A 22,930-nucleotide genomic window follows, 5' to 3' on the forward strand; every position below is an offset into this window, starting at 1 on the left:
ATCAATAGGCGACTGGAGGAGCTGAAGCACAAAGGAAGCGTAAGTGGTAGTTTTATAGCCTGTCTCTCTTCCCCACTCTCCACTCTCCAGCCCCTTCAGATTCCAGCACTGTGTACAACATGCAAATAGCACAGAACCCACGCACATAGGTTTCTGTTTGCAGCAGGAAACCAGAGACCCCGATTTATGCTTTTACGGGCTTGCCCTGCTGAAGTTCATTCCTGTGTTGGAACTGCAGATCACCTCACAAGTAAATACCCAAATTGCTCCAGAACCTTGTCTTTGGGAAACTTTGTAGGCTCTCCTCCCAAGAGTTCTGCAGGAGGGCTCCTGGTCAATTAAGATCAGCTCAAACAGCTAATAACAGGCAAGTGCATTTTAATATCCCTGTTACTTTTCACACACCCTTAGGCATAGAATACAGCTCCCTTTTAGATTCTGGCACAACTGCTAATTTCATAGATGAGACTACAGTGCGTCAGCTTAAATTACCCATCCAGTTATTAGAGAATCTTATGCTAATTGAAACAATTGATAGGCAATCACTTTGAGCTGGTCCTCTTTTACCAAGTACAACTCCTCTGCAACTGAAAATAAATGATCATGCAGAATTCATGCCACTATATTCATAGCTTCCTTACATGTTTCCACATATTGGGCACAGACTGGCTGTAAATTCGTAATCCAGATGTCCACTGGGAGCAAAGGAAGACATCTCAAAAATGTCAGTCCCACCATTTGTAAACATCCCACTCTTCCCTCTCTCTCTCCTGCAATGCTACCAGAATCTCCTTCCCTGACAAAGAAGTATACTGATTTTGCTGATGCTCCGGGGAAAGAGGAAACAGTTAATTTGCCTCCTCATTAACTTGTACCATCAACCTGAAGCCCTCAGCCCACATCACAGCCAAAAGGCAATATCCCATATCTATTCAGGAGTTAGCTGTTTAGATGAATTTCTGGATGACAATTTGAAGAAAATTTTCATTTGTCCTTCTACATCTCTAGCATCTGCACCTCCATTTTTTGCACCAAGGAAAAATAATTCCTTGACAGTTGTACATGATTATGTTTGGGATGTTTTATATTTTGATGTGTTGTCTGGGGTGCCATCTTGTAATAATTCTGCAATTTTTCTGGTCCATTTTATTGTATTTTGTTTTTGTATTTTATTTGATCAGCTGCCCACAGTCGATTGGAGTCTGGCAACATCAAAATCGAATCAACAAACAAGTAAATAAAATTACAGGCTTCTTAAATCTGTAACCATTACTGATCAAAACCCACTGCCTCTTATTTCAGATTTGGTGGACTGTCTTCAGTCACCTAATTGGGTTTATGAGCGCTTACAATTTGATCAGAACGAATCTGGACTGTGAATTTTAACAACTTTTGACATTAAGTGCAGCAAATTTGAATACATAGTATGAATTGGTTCATTGTCCAGCAGTCTTCTTCAGGTTCATGAACAAAGCATTTTCCAATATTTTGCACCAATAAGTGGTGGCGCACCTGGATAACATCCTGATTTATTTATTTATTTTTCCAGAAGACCCATCTTTGCATGAGACTCATTTCAGAAATGTTTTAGAGCAACTCTTCAAACACAACCTTTTTGTTAAGTTGGAAAAATCTGTGTTTCCCCAACAGGACTATTTGGATTACTTGCCCTGTTAATTTTATTCCAGATGTCTTCTTCCAATTGAATGGAGTGATTATATTTTCAATAAAGAGCTGCTGGCTGCAGAAGTGGTTTTTAGCAAAGGAGACATTCTTGGAGGGTGCAATCCACCCAGTACAGGTACACCCAGATCACAAGAATTTGGAGCACATTTACAAATTCACAAAGTTGAGACCCTCACTCCACATCAAATGATGTGAGCACAATTTTTTTTCTTCAATTTTTGGAACACCTATGTTCTTGGCTCATAGAACAAGCTATCAGGTGCATCATTATTGTTATTATTATTATATTTTTAACCTGCCTTTTATTTTTCTTTTCTCTCTCTCAAGGCAGCGAACATACTTAATACTCCTGCCTCCTACTTCCCCACAACAACCCTGTGAGGTGGGTTGGGATGAGAGAGAGATATTAGCCCAAAGTCACCCAGCTGGCTTTTATGCATAAAGGGAGGCCTAGAATACAGAGTCTCCTGGTTTCTAGGCCAGCACCTTAATCACTACACCACACTGGCATTCTGATGCAAGCCTGAATATTCCTGCCCATCACTTCCTACCATGATCATGAAGCCATGCTCTCCCCGCCACAAAAGGCATCTCTGAAATCAGGTGGAGGAAGGCAGTAGAATATTGGATAGAATTAGACTGCAATAACAGTCTGCTGTTAACTATGGGTTATAGCATTCACCCACAGCAACTGGAATGGCTTGTCTAGCCAACTGGCCATGGATTCTAATCTTAGTTATATTTGATCCCATTTTATAAATTCCTGGAGCCTGTAGATACATGTGTCAGTAGCTGTCCTCCTAATAGGGGTTATTCCTAGCAGGGGTACTGCTATATGTGCCATCTAGCAGGCTACGCAAGAAGGCTAAAAAGAGTATGGCAACATTATCATGACATTGACCGGTACCCTTTGTACATGGTAAGTATTTCAGCAGTACGCAGCATGGTGACCGGTATGTGGTAACTGAATTTTAAGGATGAAATGCAAATACCATCACTACTACAACATTACCTTTTTTATGGTAATTGTGGTACAGACTTTATATAAAAAAGATACATTACCCCAGTATTAGTTACACTACATTACATACATTAAACAAATCTAAAACCGTAGTGGAAGTTAACGATAAACAGACTTAACCAATGTTTTTTCTCACCTTATCTAATCTTAAAACAATAACTTAAAATTATTGCATTACCTCCATGGCCTGTGCCAATCGTTCTTCCAAGGCCATATAAGTAAGGAACTGGGGATCCACATATGAAATTGCTTGAGCAACACCAAGACCATCCCCAAATTCATCAAGCAGCCTATAGGAAAATATAACATTATTTTTTACCTTTAAGTGTGGACCGAAACATGTACAGTGGTGCTTAAAAGTTTGTGAAGCCTTTTGAATTTTCAATATTTCTGCATAAATATGATCTAAAAAGTGATCTTTCTCCACACAAGTCTTAAAACTAGATAAAGAGAACCCTATTAAACAGATGAGTCAGAAACATTTATTTATTGAGGAAAATGATCCAAAGCCACATTTCTGTGTGTGGCAAAAGTATGTGAACCTCTAGGATTATCAGTTCATTTGAAGGGAAAATTAGAGTCAGGTGTTTCAATCAATAGGATGATAATCAGATATGAGTGTGGGAGGTCCTGCCTTATATAAAGAACAGAAATATTCACAGTATTTTGTTTCATTCTTAATATTTTGTTTGATATAAAGACAAAAAGACTTGCTTCTGGGTTTGCCTGCACATCATGAACTACACAGTTGAATTCTCAGTTATCCTAAATAGCCAACATTTGTGTTTTATATATCAACAAATGCCAACTTTTGCTAGAGAAAGGGAGATTAAAAGTTTTCATTATTAATTTATACAATGTGAAAAAAATAAAATTTGTGCTATTTCATACTCAGATATAAAAATAAATGGAACATAAACAATAACAGATTAGCTGTTTCTTGAGGCTACTTCTAGAATTACAGGACACTGGTGATCTGTGTGACAAACTGAACACAGCCTTGCCAGAAAACCCCATTTACCCCATGTGAGATAAGAGATGACATATGAGATCAGTTCTTGAGATTGGAATGACATACGGACATATCAAAATAATATTTTTTTTATTTTGCAATTCTGTTTTAAATAAAATATGAAACATATGTGCTCCCAAATCATCATTTACCTAGGATAAAGCACTGAAGATAGCAAAAGAGTCTACCCACCTCCATTCCACATCTAGGTCTTCACTCATACTGGAATCATCTTCTAGGTTGTTGTTCCCATCCAACATAAAAAACCCAGGATGTACAAAATGGCTAGCTTGATCATTTTCTTCATCACTGCTACTTTCAATTTCTTCATGATATTGCAACCAAGGAATCTCTCCATCCTCTAGAGAGGTCTGTTCCCTTTATATAAAAATGAGAAAAGCTATACAAAATGAAATTAAAACTACATGTAAGCAAATAGTAAAGTATCCTTTATCTATACTGAGTGCTAATAGTCAAATATCTGCAACCCATTTTCAACAGACAGCATAACTTTAAATAATAATAAACAGCACAATTCAACGGCACAGCTAAAATGCAATGCTTTTATGGAATTATTTTTATATGTGACATTTATATATTTTTACCTTAAGATACAACATCAGCATCAACTGCCTTAGTGATCTGTGCTAAAATTCTAACAGAACTGTACAAGTGTGCCATCCTATTATTTTTATCATTCAAACCCATTCATAACATTCACCTTGGGAAATTTATTTCTGGGTTCCCAAGTGCTGTAGCACAGCAATAACCCCAAATGTTTATTATGGTTTTTTTTTATAACCAAATATTGTTTTCACTATGCTATAAAGAGAATGCAAGACAATAATTTTATTCCAGTGGGAATAAAGAAAGAAATACATTTTATTTCTACGGCTGCCTATCTTAGATACGTAATTCCTAACAGCCAGTTCACAAAAACTGACCAACCGACCAAAAACCCCTCTAATAAAAGAAAGATATAAAAATAGGCAAAATATTTATATGATCTGAAGAGAGACCAGTGTAAACAAAGATGCTGCCTCTGTGGCAAAGGAGTTCCTGAAACCCTAACCCATGTACTTTTACACTGCTCCCATTACAAAGATGCCCAGTTGCAGCTAATACCACCCCATCTAGACAGATTTCCAGGCTGCCTGGATTCATTTCATTTACAGTTGCTACTGTCCAATCAATGTCATTTTATTTATTTCACTTAACATGGTTAAGTTTTGTATTAAAATATATCACACTAATTTTATATTTATTGGATGTTATTGTGATTGTTACTTGCTGCCTCACACTTAATGTTTTCTATTTGTTTTTGAGCTGATCTATGACTGTAATGAAGTATCTATCTATTTATCTAGTTAAACATAGTCTAATACGAAAAAGAAACCAAGTCACCATGTAACAAACACACAGTACAAACAGATATATATTGGACTCCTCTAACATCCAGGACCTAATGCCCGTAAAACCAAGGACTGAGTATGACACAATAACCTGAACCTTTATATACAGTATCAGGAAGGCTCAAACAAAGAATGAGCTGAAGCCTGAAAGAAATTTTAAAAACAGAGCAAAACCAAAGGAAAGGTTCTTTATTAGTATCCAGAATAAAAAGGAATACGTAGGTCTGCTGCTTGGGAAAGATATGAAACATTAATTTGTGATCAAAAGAAGGCTGAACTTCTCATTTTCTATTTTGCAAGGGAAAATGAGGACACTTTTTGCTAGCTACAGTAGTGCTTAAAAGTTTGTGAACCCTTTTGAATTTTTAATATTTCTGCATAAATATGATCTAAAATGTGATCTGTTTTTCACACAAGTCCTAAAACTAGATAAAGAGAACCCAATTAAACAAATGAGTCAAAAATATTGTACTTGTTTGTTCATTTATTAGGAAAAATGATCCAAAGCTAAATATTTGTGTGGCAAATGAATTTAGGTCTTCAGAATTAGATGAATCCTAAAGGTGCTTAGGAGCAGCTGTATTATTCTTTGTATTGCATTATCCTTTTAGAGAACAGAGGAGGAATCAGAACACTGGAGATGAGTAAGTTTTAGCCCTATCCTTGGGTTAAGGTAGGTTTAAGAAACTATAAACTTAGTGTTAATCAAGGCAAAATTCTAGAACAGAATACCTTCAAAATAATAACTCTTACCTAAGTTATCTGCAAGAATCACAATTTGTTATACTGAGTCATGTTACATGAAAGAGTATCATTAAAATGCAAGTGAAACAATTTCCTTTTAAACTACTTTACTGTGTAGGTGGGCAAAATTAACTTAACTGTATTTTTGTTCATTTTTCAAAAAAAGTTCAGTATTTTAGAATTAATTACTTAATAGCTCACTACTTATTTTCAACTGGCCATTTTTACTGCTTGAACAGTATAACAATGTATATAAGTAAGATCATATAAATGTAATTTTGTATTTTAATGATATTCTTTCATGTAACATTACTAACAAATTGTGATTCTTGCAGATGACTTAGACAAGAGGTATGTATTTTGAAGGCATGGCACTGACAGTTTTTAAATAACTTATGCACTTTAAACTATTTCCTTTCTATTTTCACATACACAAAACTTGTAAATCATCTGATATTGTTAATGTGGTATAATGTCAGCTGCCATTCAGACAAGTAAGGAAAAAAGTCCAACTGGAGTTAACTGAATTAAATTAAAATGTAGTTTAATTTAGAAGTTTACTGTTTTCATCAAGAATAGAATGTGCACAAATAGATAACATTCTTAATAATATGTCGAGAATCCAAGCAACAAGTTACAGAAGCCTGCACACTCCTCCCTAGAAGCCCATTACCTCCAACTGCCCTGCTAAAATGATCCTAGAATTTTATAACTGCTTAGAAATATTTATTATTGCATTTTTTATTTTCATTTGTTTATATTAATTGTAAACTATTTGAGAGACTCCTGAAAGATGCAATAAATACATTTATCAAACAATAATGCTAACTGTTCTTAAGTATCTGGTCAAAGTTGAATTTGACCTGAAAATAAAATTTTAATAAAATATTTAATATAAATGTTTTGCTATTTGCTACTGCAGATATTGAAACATTCAGCAGAATGGGAGGGGAAACTAAGAAGCTTTAAGCAATTTGCAGATTTCATTTTGATAAATCTGTAGATCTTTCCCTATTTTTGTATCTGAACATGTAATACAACATCTGATGAAATTACATAATCTGTAATATTGTTCTAAATATGGCTTGACCTTTGCACCATGGCCAAATATTTTTTCAGCAAGATAGTAACATTAAAAGTAAGATCAGTATTTATAATTTTTCAACTCCTTCTAGAATTTAGCATTTTGGTCTTTTGGACTAAAACTTTTTATTTCTCTGGTAGGAAGCATACAGTCAAAACTAAATAGGCAAAGACTAGCTGATTGCAATGCAATTTCCCCTAAAAAGTTAATATAATATACATGCTTATTATCTGTGCTCCCATGAAGAAATCTCCATATTTACACTCCTATTTCCATCATCATTAAGATTTCTTTCCCTTTAAGAACAAACAAATTTAAATCATTAAGTCATTGACTTTAGTGACACCATGTTAAATTAGGAGTAAACTGACTCCTACATATCATTAAATCTACCACCGTTAGTTACCAGCAGTCTAACTGCCCTTATTGCAAACAGCCCTTACTGTCCTAATCTCATCAGCTCACCTGCAACTAGATAACAAATATAGGAATATGCTAGTCAAAAAGCCCAATCATAGTCTATTTATAGTAGACTCTGAGACAGTCGCTAAGTGAGATCTACCTGTAGTAAGACTGTGATATTCCAGAATGCATGTGGAATAATTTGAATTCCCTTTGTTTTTCCCAAAAAAGAGAGTGTGGGTTTCTCCTTTTTTATTTTCTAAAGTGCTTAAATGCTTTAAAAATACTGAGCTGCTTGCTATTATTTTGGCATTTATGACAACAATCCAAATAGCAAAACAAAACATAAAATACTACAGTATCAGAGAGCAGGAGCACACAGATAGTAGTATATATACTATAGAACTTCTACTTGTTAATTACTGAGGCACAAAACAAGAGCATAATATATTGTAAAAAACTTATTTTATGCAAGCCTAAATCTTGGTGTAGTGGTGACTCCCTTGTAAACTATTCCTTAAGTTACAACTGCCATTTCGTAAACCAGTCTCATTTCATGTACTGGAGAGCCTAGTGATAAGTTGCAGAGTTAAACTATGTATTTTCTTACCTGAAGAGAATGATCCCAAAGCTGGATTTGTGTCTTGTAGTTGCACACAACCCATACATGTCTCATTACTAGAAGCATTCCTTATTAAATAACAGCATTCTGGGAAATGGAAAATAGCTTCTCCTTGTCCACTTTATCCACACCATGTATAATTCTGAACACCTCAATCATGTCCCCTCTCACTCGCATACTTTCTAAATTAAAATGCCTCAAATGTTGCAACCTTTCCACATAGGGAAGCTGCTCCTTGATCATTTTAGTTGTTCTCCTCTGAACCTTCTCTAGCTCCACTATATTGTTTTAGAGTTATGGTGACCAGAACTTTATTCCAGTCACACCGTTGATTTATATAACGGCATTATGATATTGGCATACTATCTTCAGTACCATTTCTTATCCCTAACATGCTGTTGCCCTTTTTTTACAGTGAATGCACATGGTGTTAACACCTTCACTGAACTATTTACCATTAGTCCAAGATCTTTTTCCTCATCAGTCACTGCTAGCTCTGATCCCATTATTTGTATGATTCTGTCACCAATGTGCATCACTTTATACTTGCTCACATTAATGACATGTACCATTTTGATGCCCAATTCCCTAATGTGCAGAGATCCCTTTGGAGCTCTTTGCAGTCCCTTACTGCTTTTACCACACTGAATAATTTAGCATTATCAGCAAATTTAACTATTCTACTAGTCACACCTGATTCCAGATCATTTATAAATATGTTAAAAAGAACCAGTCCTAAGGCAGAACCCTGGGGACCCCACTAGTTACATTCCTCCATTGCGAGAAATGTCCATTCACTCCTACTCTTTGTTTTTTATTCTTTAGCCAGTTACTTATCCAAAAGAGGATTTGCCCTTTTATTCCATGGCTTTTAAGCTTAATGAGAAGTCTTTGATGAGGGACTCTATCTAAGGTTTTTGAATATCTAAGTAGACAATGTTGGCTCACCCTTCCACATGCTTATTAACACCCTCAAAAAACTCTGATCAATTAATTAGACAGAACTTTCCCTTAGCAAAGCCATGTTGGGTATTCTTGAACAAGACCTGTCTCTCCAAAAGTTTGGTAATTTTATCTATAGCAGTTTCTACTATCTTCCCCAGAACAGATGTTAAGCTGACAGGCCTATAATTTTCTGGATCTCCCTGCGAGCCTTTCTTAAAATTAGAGTTACATTAGCCATCTTCCAGTCCTCCACTACTGAGGCCAAGTGTAAAGACAGGTTGCACATTTTAGTTAGGAGGTCTATAATTTCAGCTTTAAACTCCTTAATCATTCTTGGGTGAATGCCATTAAGGCATGTCATTTGTTGATGTTCAATTTGTCAGTAAGGCCTAGCACTTCTTCTGTTATTACCACTATATGGCTCAGTTCATCTGATTCCTTTCCTGAGAACAGAAGTTTGGGTTCAGGGATCTGGCCCAATTTTTCTGTGAAGACGGAGGCAAAGAATTTGTTCAGCTTCACTTTCTAAATGATGTGGTTTGTGCCATATTCCCTTGTTTAATCTGACCTTGTTTAATAATCACACCTGACATTATCCTTTCCTATTTCTATCACCTCCCCTTTAGAAGAGACATAATTTTTAATTCCTTTCCTAAGCAATGACTGTTTCCAAACCGGACACTCCTCAGCTCCTGTCAGGTTTTCCCCTGCATTCAGTTTAACAGCTACTCTGCCATAATTATAATTTTAAGTGTCAACAGTTTGGTCCCATTTTGGTTCAAGTGGAGTCTGTCCCTCCTGTACAGGTCCAGCTTTTCCCAAAATACTCTCCAATGCCTAATAAATAGGAGGCCTTCCTGTTGGTACCAATGTCTCATCCATACATTGAGATATTTCAACTCAGCCTACTTGGTCCTGTGTGTGGAAAGAGCGTTTCAGAGAAAGCTATTCTGGAAGTCCTGCTTTCAGTTTCCTGATGAGCAATCTGAATTTGGCTTCCAGAACCTCCTGACCATATTTAAAGACGTTATTGGTGCCCACATGCACCATGACAGCTGCCTCCTCCCCAGCACTGTCTAGAAGCCTATCTAGATGTCATTGTGACTTCTGCAACCTTTGTACCAGGCAGGCAAGTCACCAAGTGGACAGCATGCCCACCTGACATCCTGCTATCTATATTCCCAATGATCAAATAGCCTACCACCAGAAGCCCTCTCCCACAGGAAGAGAATCCTCAGTGCGAGAGGAAACTTGTTCAGCCCCTAAGGAATGGGCCCCTTCTAAGGGAGAACTTCCCTCTTCCTCAGACTAACATTCTCCTTTGTCAGCCCCACCAGGTTGACCACACTAGGAAATCAACTCCAAAGGAAGGCTAGATTTACTTTTATGGAAAGTAGCTATAATAACAAAATCTTGCAAGTCTGATTGTGCTATACCTCCTTCCCCTTCTTATACTCCTGTGAATTAGGGAGGTGTCCTTGTGGATTTAAGATATGTTTTCCCCCTCATTGCTTTGGTAACAGAACCTGTACATCTCTGTCAAAGCCAGCTTCCTTACTCTCTATATCCTTCCCCTGTACCCTCATTCTCTGTAACAGCCAAGGAGCCGTTATCCTGCAAATTGGACTCTGCTATCATGTCCCTGAGGACCCCACCCACTAGCCTCTCGGCCTCTCCTACCACCCATAATTTCTATCCAGTAGTCAGATAGTCATACATGAAACACTCAGTGCAGTATACTACATATGTTCTACACCCATGCTGGCTGTCTACCTTCATAACTATTTTAGAAGTTATATATTTACTTAGATTTAATATATGTTTAGCTTAATTGTTTACATATATTTTGGAAATTCTATTTCTTCTATTTCTTTTTAAGTTTTTGTTATGTTAGGGGTTTTTTTTAGAGTGTTTTAAGCTTGAATTTTAGCCCCTCCTCCCTCTCAAGGGCTCTCTGATTCCACCCCTGGTTGCTAGGAACAGGAAGATCAGTAGGTAGCTCAAGTCAGAAAAATACTCAGAAAAACATTCAGAAACTTTAACACAGAGGTAAATCTCCCCCCAAAACGTCACACTTAATTCCTTAACCTGTACTCTTCACCTCTCCTTTTTATGAGCCATTTCCACCCAACTTTCTTCTTTAGCACTCTCTATTTCTCCTTTGCTCTGAGCAACATTGTATATGTACAATGCAGTATATGAACACGTGTGTGTGCGTGTATGTACGTTCTACATTGTGTATGAACTATATAGTGCATACAGTATAGCATGGATTTTTCTAAAAAAAATTACTTCATTATTCGAATGACATACCGTGCTTCGAAACCAAACTCATTATGTTCCTCTTCCACACCACTGCTATCACTCTGCTCTTCAGGTTCCTGTTCCTCTTTGCCTGGAAGAGTCTCCCAGCTCTCATCACTGGAGGACTGATCTTTCACAGTCACAGAAAAATAAGAGGGCAGGGATGCGGACCATTCACCATCACTGCATTCTGAGCTGCAATTTGAGAGAGTCCAGTTGCACTTAAAATATTGATATTAATATTTGCCATGATTCAACTAAGCTAAGCATATTAAATATAATGGGAAAGATCTAAGCACATGTTCACTTCCCTCCTTGGATCTGAAGTTTGGATGCTCAAGTTTGGATGACTCTCTGCCCATAGGAGCAGGAGATAATTTTCTATTAAAATCATACTACAAAAAAGAAATCCCTTACAGATTCTCCCAGGAGAGAATATACAGAAAGCTGCTGCTTCTCTTTTTCTGAAATCCTAATCTTACATTCTACTGAAGAAATAAAATAAAAGCTTTGTAATCTGATGGGAATGTTCTGAGAAAGGAGCGCCAAGAAAATTAGGATCTCTTTTATCAAAAGTCCCCTCTCAGATACTAGACTTTAGATTCCTCAGCAGCATCAGACTAGAACTGGCATAATACAAAGGAAAAATAAAATTTTATGCTCATTTCTGACATGAAAATATATATTTAATAATATAGGACTGGCAATAAACATCTTTTAAATTTCTAACAAAAAAGACATGTTGAGAACATGATGAAACAAACAATTCTGTGGACATTCATATATTGCTTTATTTTTCTTCTTACAAATACCTGAATTTTAAAGAGACATAGAGCAACCTTAACTTAATTGGCTTTATATTCATTTAAGCCTAGTATTAAAAACTGATTATAAGAAAGCTAAGCTTTCTTCCTGACCAAGGGGCAATGGGCAGATATGGTAACTTATCTTCAGCAATATATTCATGACTATTCTGTTAAAAACGGACAAAGGAACTATATATTACAACTAAATCAGCGTTTTGAAATTGCATTTTACTGTGTTGTTCCAACAGCACAGAAGAAATATTTGATGAAATATTTCCATCTGGTTTTTATTCCCACCTGCAGCTAAAATGTGCTGACATCATTACAGTCGTTCTATTAAAAATCAACTGCATCTGCATAGTTAAAAAGAACAGAAAACAATGGAATGACTTGAAGCATATAACTAATTAAATGAAGGGATGGTAGTTGTTTACCTTGTAACTTGCTCTGGAGGGTTTCCCAACCCTCTGGAATAAATTTTGAAGGTCTAAGGATTAAGAGGAAAACTCTCTGTGATCGTATGAGATTGGATAACCCCTACATGTTTAATCATATCTGATACTGTTCACTTCTTCATTGCTCTATATTTTTTTAACTTAAGACAGATACATTACTGCATATGAGCAACTTTCTATCCGATGTCAGTAATGTTATAAAATTGTTAAATACTCTTAGGATATTCAGACAATACCACTGAAAGAAAAATTAAGTACATTTATGCTAGTTAATTGTTAATGCTGAATCCATAAATCTTTGTCAGAACTCTTACATAACAGGAGTCTTCCTACCTCATCCCATCCCCCAACAAAAATCATTTCAAAAGACTGATGGATTTACTATACAGTAGTCCTTGCTTAACGACCACAATAGGGACTGGAAAATTGGTTAAGTGGGGCAGTCGTTAAGCGAGTCACCATGTGACTGCACCCAATTTTAAGACCATTTTTACAACAGTCATTAAGCTAATCACATAGTCATTAAGCGAATCATGTGGTCATTAAGTGAATCCAGCTTCCCCAATGGATTTTTTTTTGCCAGAATTCGCTTAACAACCAAATGATTCCCTTAATTACTGTGGTGATTCGCTTAATGTCCGTCATAAAAAAGGTAGCAGATCATGATCACGTGACCACAGGGGGTAATGTGACAGTTTGTGGCAGTTGTAAGTGCAAGTACAGGTCATAAAGCACTTTTTTTTGAGGCCGTTGTAACTTTGAACCATCATTAAACAGTCATTAAGTGAGGACTACCTGTAATCTTAAAAACTAGTTACATTGGCTTAGAGAGGGACACAGGATTATAGGGAGTTTGGTGGGACTCTTCTGAGCACATTGCAGCGTTTTTCTATTCCAGTAAGATGATTTGAGATCATCTTCTTGTTACAGAAATCACCCAAATACTCTTCTTAGTAGAAGAAACTTATTTATAAAAACAAAAGTAATGCAAACCACATTTTTGTATAGTTTCTCAAAACATTTATTTGCTTATTTATTGACAGAGAAAATTAGCAGAATCCATTTAGCTGAAACTAAATGGATTGTGTTATTTAAATGCACAGTGCCTGATCCACCCATCTGTAAGTACAACACACAATTAGAAGAAATACTAAGTATCGCAGTGACATCTGAAAAGGAATTATAAAACTGCAACATGGAGGATTTAGGAATTTTTTGGTCAGTTTTACTATGCATATTAACTGAAGTTATTCAAATATCTGGAAGATTTAAAATTAAACTCTGTAAAAAATTCTTACCTGTCATCTTCATCTTTGTTGGAACTAGACAGATTTCTACTGCAGTCTTCAAATTCATCCCAAAAAGCACTATCATCTATTTTACTTTTGTCTTGAAGAGTTGTATTTTGTTTCCTTGGTTCATTTTTTACTTTCTTTTGAGCCAATTCATACTCTTTGGGGTCAAAAACAATATTAGATTTTTTTTCTTTACTGTGCTTTGTGATAACTTCAGCACTGCACTGCTGGACATCCACATTCTCATTCCACATTTTAGTATTTCTCTTTTCTTCTTCTTCATTCATTATAGACTGTTTTTTATCAATCTGGCTAATAGGATTCTGTTTTCTAACTTTGGGTCTTACTACCAATTCAGCTGAATTCTCCTGGTCCACCTTCATGCTTGCAGCACTCAGTGCATTACAAATTCCTACATGTGTCCTAATTGTAGGTTCAGCTATACTGCTAATTTGCTGTTCCAAATCGTAAGTAGAAACAAGGTTATTTTTTGCTAAAGGTTCTTCATTAGATGTTTTCAAAAGTGACTTATTTTGATGAACAGTATCTGATTCTATGCTAGAAAGTCTCCCAAAAGGCACTAGTCTAAGATCTTCAAAACTTTTACTTATGGTGTTATGACTGAAACTAGGCAGATGTGACTGCAGATCACTGAAGGAGTCCATATCTTTTTCTAACTTGGAAAGCATATTGTCCAGTGTTTCTTGAAATAGTCCTGTTTCTTCTTTAGCTAATGAAATAGCATTTTGATAACCATCTTCCTCTCCATCACTGCTGTCTGGTTCATAAGAGTCAATGTTTACAAAGGCAATTCCATTCTGGCCATGAAGATTATTGTGCTCTTCAGAAGTAGACTCCACACTGCCATTAGAACTCTCACTGTTGACAAGAGTTTGGCTATCACACAAATTGTAGCACATTGGAGAAAATATAGAAGTATCTGTGTTGATTGCTTGGTTAGATTCAGCTTCACAAAGAGGTTCTTCTGATCCAACATTTGGTAATAATGATGCATCTGCCAGTGGAGAACATACTTGGACCCGTGGACTGGAACCTTGATATAGAATTATAAAGAAAAATACATTGGAAGGATAGGGCCAGTTATTGGATTATTTAGTAAAACAGACATGATAAAATCAGTATTTAATTATCTTGAATCCATCTACAGCTGTTTTTTTTAATTAAACAGCAAAGTGGCATAGACTCAAGTATAAATTACCAGAACATAATTGAATTATATAAGCCATTTAAAAATGTGGTTAGAAATGCTAGGTACCAAAATGAGTAAGATATTTCTCATTTGTGGAACAAAATCAATTTGCAATTCTACTTTCTTTTTCAATACAGCATACTGATATAGTTACTAATGTGCCATACATTGGCATGATTCAGATAGAATGGTAATTCAAAAGACTGAAGAATTTTGGCTTGTTGTGAACGATCAAACATGCTGGTAGATACTGCTCCGCTATTCCCATTAGATTTTTTTTGCCAGCAGAAGTTGCTAAGTAAATCAGGGAGCTTCCCTCTGCTGTTTGTTTAGGGATACACAAAAACAGGAATGTCCAGCTTGTTATTCACTCAACAAGCTAGATCAGAATTCTAGAACAAAGGTTGACTTCTGTTTCTAGCTTGTTAGGATCAGATGCAGCACTAAACAAATTAAGGATAAAGATTCCCTTCTTTATCAACCACAGACATAAAGAGCCAGATGTTAGCAATAAAACAGCATGCACTACAATGCTTGACTGTTCATAATAAACCAGCATTTTGACTATGGCTGAATCAGACTACTATGTATTTAATAATAATGAAACTATATGATTAGTTGCAACATGCTATATAATACTTCCAAATCATTATACAGTATTGATTTGCTGCCTTCATTAAGAATAACCTTATTCTGAAAATCTTACCCAATTGTCTGGCTAGTTAAAGGAAGTTATTTCCTTATAGGCTATTTAGATGAGGAATAGGGTATTTTTATTATTAATATTAAAAAGAATCACCCAAATATATAGTATTTCATTATTAACATGCCACAGGTAGTGCCACTGTTTTGTGATATGAATTTGTGAAGTCAATAGATGTTTTATTGACTGATTTTATTTGATTCTAAGACTTGCTTCCTCTTTTCCTTCACCAAACTTCCTCTTTAATGTTTCAGGTTTAGAAAAAATAATTAAGATAAGAATTGGAGGTATTTAGTTACTGATGTTACAATTCATTTCTGATTAGTCTAATGTTACATTTGGTCCTTTTATCGTAATTCATGTTCTATATGTTGTGAGTCAACTTTGGTTAAGTAATATTATGTAAATGTGTTAAATAAATACAATTTGGCATCTTACACAATATTGCCTGTATAAATGCAGCAGTACAACTGAGGGGTATTATTTTGGAATGATTTGATTGAAAAAAAACCCTCTAATAGTTCTTTGAATATTTAAAATGCAAGCAGGTTTAGCAAAAACCTTACACAGAAATTTGATACATACAACAGCATTCAACATAGGGAGAACCAATCATATAATGTTAATGATTTTGAAAGGCAAATTAACAGGAAACTATTGGGTATACCAATTAAAGCAAACCTGAAAATAACAATGAACTTGAAATTATAAGTAGGGTAGATAATAACAAGACTATGAATACCCCAAACATATTCACATTCCATGTGATCTTTGAATGTGTAACAAATGAAAAATGATTACCTAGTTTTATCATCTACCTTTATATAAGTCAGCCTGACTTAAAAATAAATAATGCAAACCTGGGGCCAGGGATAACCTTTGGATTACAACATAATGACCATATCTTATTCTAATAAGGTTCAGAATACTGTAGCAGTAAAAAAGATCAAGACAATGTATCAAAATTATGTTAAGTTCACAACTGTCTAGCATTTTGTGCAATGTTTTGCCCAAAGTAGAAAAAGCTTTCTCCAAAGGAAAAAAAATAATTTGTAATTATGTGACACACACACAATAAGTTTTCTTTTGGAACACTGTCTAGTTCTAATCCTTCACATTCTTCACTGTGTTGGTTTGAGTATCTTTCTTGATTCATCAGAGATGGTCTAAAACTGACATAGGCATGTCTTCTTCCATATCTTCTCCCTGTAATAGTTTGATAGCCTCCTGCTGGTTTTGGCCATGTGGGTTTTCCAGCTTCTTGACCCATCACTGCAAGATAGAGGGGTGGGGGAATGGAGGAAAAGATAATTCTAAATATAATACAACACAAGTTTTAATTAAAAGTTTTAATACTAAAATACTTGTGGTATAAATTAATATAAATGCTAACTAAAAAGAGTATCCATACTGCTATCAAAAAACGAATCAAAGTGCATCATTTTTATGCTATGAAATCTTTTAAAATTATTTAATAAGATCTAATCAAATTCAAGCCTGAAGATTAACATCATATATGCAGTGACATCAGAGCATAAGGAAAAGAATCAATTAGCACAATATCTTTTCAACAATTCTACGGAGAGTAATACATGATCCATGTATTTCATAATACTGGTGAACTCCCCTGGCACAATGTAAAGGATTTCTAATTTTTAATATTTTAACGTACACTTTTAAAGTAGCATTTAAAAAAAGGGGGGGAGCAAAGAAAATGTGTGTGTGTGTGTGTGTGTGTGTGTGTGTTTCTTTAAAAGTCTGGGGACTATGGAAAATAAGAGACTGGAAGTTGAGGACATAGCAAGGAAGAGCAGATATACGAGAGTTCCAAACTGAACAGGATAAGTGCATTACTTCATATAAACAAAACTGCAAATGTACCCATACTAGGCAGATACTAACCACATGTTTAGTTTATTTATATACTTGGTTTATATCTGCCTTAATTAGCAAATGCCCCAGAACTTGTTTGCATTATCATAGGAACGTTATCATAATTATACTATCTTAAAAGTAGCGACAACAACAAAACCAACCAGTTTTAAGAAGCACCTTCAGCTGTGCTTGCTGCTGAACAGTGTCCCATTGTCAAAACAAGGACTTGTTAGATGCTTGTATGTATATTAAAATATTAATATTAAATATTAATATTTATTAATTTTATTTATTTATTAATATTAATAATATTAAATATTATAAAATATTAAGTAATATTTTCAACATTGTTATAAAATTGAGTTCAGGTAATGTCCATTTTGTACATGACCTACCATTCTGTGTTATTGTATAGTGACTTACACAAACATCTTCCCAGCATATATTAAATAAAATCTTATCGTACAAATCATCTCACTTAATACAGAAGACAAAATATTTAATAAAAGATTCAGCTCATGTTCTTCAAAATGTTCAATTATCTTTTGGAAGGAAAAAAAAAAACTCTTAATTTCTCCAAATTTTCCGTAACTATATTTGTGGGATAGCGGAGAACCACCAGACAAAATGAGAAAAAATTGAGTTAAAAAAAACTGTTTTGTATTCTGAAGCTCAGTGACTGTCTTTCTGTTATATTTGGAAACTTATTTTGTTAGATTTATAGACCATCTTTCCTTCAGGATCCCAAGGGCAGCCTACATAGTATTTCCATTAATTTTTTAGGAATAAACTTGTACGATGTGTTGGATTGGGAGATAATATTTTTCAAGTCATCAGTGAACCTCTATAACTAGGTATGAATCTGGCCATCTCTAGTCCTAGTACCCCAATCACTATGCCACAATGATTCTTGGGCCAGTTACTTATCTTTTAGCTTCATTACACTGCCCTTCTTAAAATTGGTATTTTGCAAGTCATCATTCCTACCATAAAAAATTTTCTGAATAGGTGTTCTGATGGCAAACATTTGTAATACTGTAGCATGTATAAAACTCTCTACAAAGTCCAGTAAGCTGAATAAATTAGGGCTGAAAAGATGAAATATGAGTATGTTTGTCTTGGAAAATTAAGTTTACAGGTAGATTTCACCTCAAAATATTGGAGAAGCATTATAAATTCTCTTATAATTTAAAACTCAAATTTCAGTCCTCAGAAGATGGATCAGAGCTCTCAGACACAGAGAATGAAGCTACTTTGCCTCTAATCAAAATAGAGCTCCAGAACTTTTTAGTTGATCTATCTACTGATCTATCTGACATCAGAATTGGAAGAAGTTAACCCTTCTCCAACTCTTCAGCAGTGGAGACAAATTGATTTGAAAGCAAGGGAAAGAGGTTAAGAATTTTAGAAAAAAAGGACATGTGTAATAAAATTACTAGAACACAGGAGGATCAATAGTGCTCTCCCTTATATTTATTTCAGTATTTAATCCTTTTTGCAAGTTGTCATTCTTCCTGCTTCTCATTGTTTATGTGAAGCTATGGCTACTTCCAACTCTGGATTGGCTGACTATCACATCTGAATGAAAATTTAGTTCACAATTTATCTAATTCTTTGTTCTATCTTAATTACTGAAATGAAACTGAATTTAGTGTAATTTTGGTAGAGGTATGCAGCTTTGGGCAGGATGTTGAGCATTGCAACAGGAGTAGCTGCAGCTTCTCTGCAGGAATTGAAGTTTCAAAGCAAAATGCAGAGAAGTAACTAGCCAATATATCCAGCTAGTATATCAAGATGAAGTCCAAATATAAACTTGCTAGTTGAATGACAAAAATTAATGAGCAGATTCTCTTTGACTTGAGGCTATACAATTTCAGTCTACTATCATATCTAATCTGCCTCATTTGTTAATGCTAGTAAAAATTATTTCATCTATTATTCAATGTATTATATATTGGATTTGTATTCAACCAAATAAAAATCTGTGTACATATTTATTTAGTATAGACTTATAGTGCCATTATATACATTTCTATCAAAAGTAAATCTTCTTGATTTCAACTTAGGTAAGTGCTATAAAGCATCACTTTTAGTGATTTATCTAAATTTCCTGAATAACACCTTGCTCAGGACATTTCCTTAACCAGCATTGATTATTGTCCACACAATCAACTTTAAATTACAGTCAGAGTGGTAGAAAACAGTATTACAACTAAAGCAAAAATACATTTTGAGTAAGGACATCTAGATTCACACCTGTATAATAAGTGAACAATTTATTGACATATAAACTGTTTTTATAGGTTCAGATAAACTGAACAGTTCAATGCCATACCCAATGCTCATCAAGGCACGTGCTTCATGCTCATTCTTAATTTGCATTAATCATCTTCTCTGCATCTTGATTCACATGTCATAATGTCAGATTTGGTGATCTATGATTACTGCACAATCCCATGCATCTCTGAATAAGATTCTCCAAATCAGATTAAAATACTATAGCTCAAGCGGGTTTCTGAATTTAGCTTAACATTAACCATAGATAGCCAAGGAACAGAAGGAGAAAGAGTCCTCTCAAGACAAAATGTATGTAAGCGCATGATGTGTTTTCAATAGTTTTTGCTGCAACATCTGAACTGGCCCTTGTATTTAGAAAGTTGTTCCTGAGTTCCATGTATCTTTTCATCAAAAGCCTGATTATTTCAGAATACCTACAATTCAGCAGGGTCCTGTTAGAAAGTACTTCAGTCTGAGCCATATTTTCCCAGTATCTTTCTTTCTGCCATCTCTCTGTCCATCTGATCTATCATTTTATTTGTCCATGAAACCTGTGTGATGCCAATCACATGATTTTAATTAGCACCTTTTAAATAAAGCTTGGACATACTATTTATAAAAAAATAAAGTACGTAAAAGAAATGACACATTGCAATTAAGTTGCCCATTGCTTTCTTATATGGTTATTGTCTTCTACAGAAATCTAAAAAAGACAATTCCACATGTTATTACTGGTATTTTTTTCTCAAATTCATTTTTATATCCCTTAGGCAATCTTTTTTTTACATATGGTTTTAAACAGGGGAATAAAAAACATTCCAAATGTGAAGATTTCAAGCTCAAAATGCCCTATTTCAAGCTTGAAAAATTACTGATTTTGAAATGGGTTATTTTGACCTTTCTGGAAGTGTTCTGCCACCGCCCTGACCATTCCAGGGGCGGGGGGGGGGGACATCTGAGCTCAGAATACTTCCAAAATGGTAAATATTTCATCAGAACACTTCCAGTAATGACAGAGCAGCCCATGTGAAACTCAACTGTTTAGTTTTTTTAAAAAAAACTTCTTGTCCATATATTGACATCCATTTCTGAAAAATGCAATAACCTAGGTTGTAAACTGAATCTTTAATGTAGAACGCACAAGGTAAATGATAAATTAAAGAAACTTTATTGTGAAGGTAATGGAATAAACCCATTATAAATGATCAAATGAACACTGCCCACCAATATTAAGTTTCTAAACTGTTTACTAAATCATCTTCCTATTCTGGTTCAGATCACATGATACATTTAAACTATCCAGGTATTCATATTATTAGTTAAGAAATATTAAGTAAACATTGTATTTTTAAAATTAGTAAAATAACATTACTGAAACTTTAGTCAGGCAAAAATTGATGCCTGTTATTTCTTGTTACTTCTTATACTGAGAAGGACAAAAGGACAAAACCATGTGCCAATTATATAGTTTAATATCTGAAATCTACCCTTTCCAGACCATACAGTGAAGCAGTCACATGTTCCAGGTCAAGACAGACACTGAGTTTTCATACTGAGGCACTCAAATATGCTATCTTTGGAGGTTAGGCTCAGGATTATTTAAACAATTGTAGGTCTATCCAAAACAGCTGGGTAATAAATACATCAGCAAGCTACATGCTACATTTAACATGCTGTCCTGGTTCAGCATAAATAGAGGGGCCATTTCTATCTTTTATAGGAAAGGCTTATCTTGCTGCTGTAACACAAATCATTAAAGAGAGCTTCTGTTCAGCAAATGTACACATTCTATATGAAAAATGTTCTGGTAAATCCAGGTTTTCTGTGGGCTTTTCCCTACTTGCATTTAATCACAGCAGAAACAGATGGCACCAACATTTTTTTCTGCATGCCCCCACGTCTTTGCCTTCATCTCCTCCCCAGTCTATGAGTAAAATGGGCTTATGTCTTCCTTAGCTGTACTTTCTTTTCCCTCTTAAAGTGACACCATCCAAAAACATCTTCAAGGTGTATAAAGCCTGTTGTGCTTTGTTACCCACTGCCTTGCAGGCTGCAGTGACTTGAAACAGAGCCAAGAAAGGCAGGCTAGAGATCAGCAATGGGAACACCAAAATTCATACCAGCATACTTTTCTGCTGAAAGACGGGGGAATAGTACTATAACTCAGTGATACTATACTATAATTCAGTGATGAGCCCAATCCTTGAAAAGTGAGAAATTGCTCATTTCTTTGCCAAAAATATTGTAGATCTTTTGCATATAAAATATAAATTTTACTTCCCTAGGGTTTGCTAGTTTGTAGCATAACCACACTTTAGCATTTTGTTTTCTAGCAAATGGATGTCAGCAGACTCTGCTTGTTTGTAGCTGATCTGTTAGTGCTTTACTGAGGGATGAAAAAGTACATGCTGCTCCAGTTTATACTAATTTGCCTGTGCAATCCACTTTCATAGGACTATTGTAAATCACAGATACAATGGCAGCTGGCAAGTTTTCAGCCACTTGAAAATGCCCAATTATTTAACAATAGCAACAACAAAATGCCTTTACCTACTGAAATTATGTTGAAATGTATAAAGCTTGGGATGAACTTTTATATGAAAGAAATTGAGAAGTCTGGTTCTGGTCCCTAGGTTCAGAGTGTGCAGAAGCATGTTAATTGCTAATATGCATTTTGCGCTAGACTCCAGTTAAAAGATTTTGGATTTTAATAAAAAAAACAAGCCTGAAGTTTCACCCCCAAACAACATGCAGTTCTCACAATGAATGCATCAGGACAGAGGATTATGTTCTAATTCAGCACTCCCTAACCTGCAGCCCAACAGATATACTATAAATACAACCACAGAATTCCCAGATTATCAATTGGCTGACAACTCAAGTTACAACATACCTGCAGAATATTCCAAGATTACAGAATCTAATCTAATTATTACATCCTAGAAACATATCTACATAGACTGTCTACCTTAACCAAGAGGCTGCTGATCAATAATAAAGTTTGTGCTATTAACCTTGATGATATCCTATTTTGATAATACCCAGTACTTACATTCTTTCTAATCTCCAGGGCCTCA

The 22,930-nt window shown here is 35.1% G+C and overlaps 1 protein-coding gene across 12 annotated transcripts in view; it reads right to left on the minus strand.

The window, feature by feature from the left end:
• The window catches only part of PJA2 (praja ring finger ubiquitin ligase 2), a 51,212-nt gene that overhangs the window by 19,217 nt on the left and 9,065 nt on the right, over window positions 1-22,930 (minus strand). For 4 of the 12 annotated variants that reach the window (XM_088130227.1, XM_007430570.4, XM_025168153.2 and 1 more), the window contains exons 2-7: window positions 20,292-20,404; window positions 16,773-16,973; window positions 13,792-14,842; window positions 11,242-11,427; window positions 3,912-4,097; window positions 2,886-2,997 (exon numbers count right to left, since the gene is read on the minus strand). In XM_088130227.1, coding sequence (XP_087986353.1) covers window positions 2,886-2,997; window positions 3,912-4,097; window positions 11,242-11,427; window positions 13,792-14,842; window positions 16,773-16,973; window positions 20,292-20,334 — 1,779 coding nt within the window. In that variant the 5' untranslated portion in view covers window positions 20,335-20,404. Of the gene's footprint in view, window positions 1-2,885; window positions 2,998-3,911; window positions 4,098-11,241; window positions 11,428-13,791; window positions 14,843-16,772; window positions 16,974-20,291; window positions 22,814-22,930 lie in introns of those variants that run through there. The other 8 variants (XM_088130225.1, XM_088130224.1, XM_007430577.4 and 5 more) reach the window with 3 other exon arrangements.

Source organism: Python bivittatus, unplaced genomic scaffold (assembly GCF_059951505.1).
Source record: "Python bivittatus isolate LINGU-HERP-01145 unplaced genomic scaffold, Pbiv_v1 ctg000850_np1212, whole genome shotgun sequence".
Classification (NCBI taxonomy): domain Eukaryota; kingdom Metazoa; phylum Chordata; class Lepidosauria; order Squamata; family Pythonidae; genus Python; species Python bivittatus.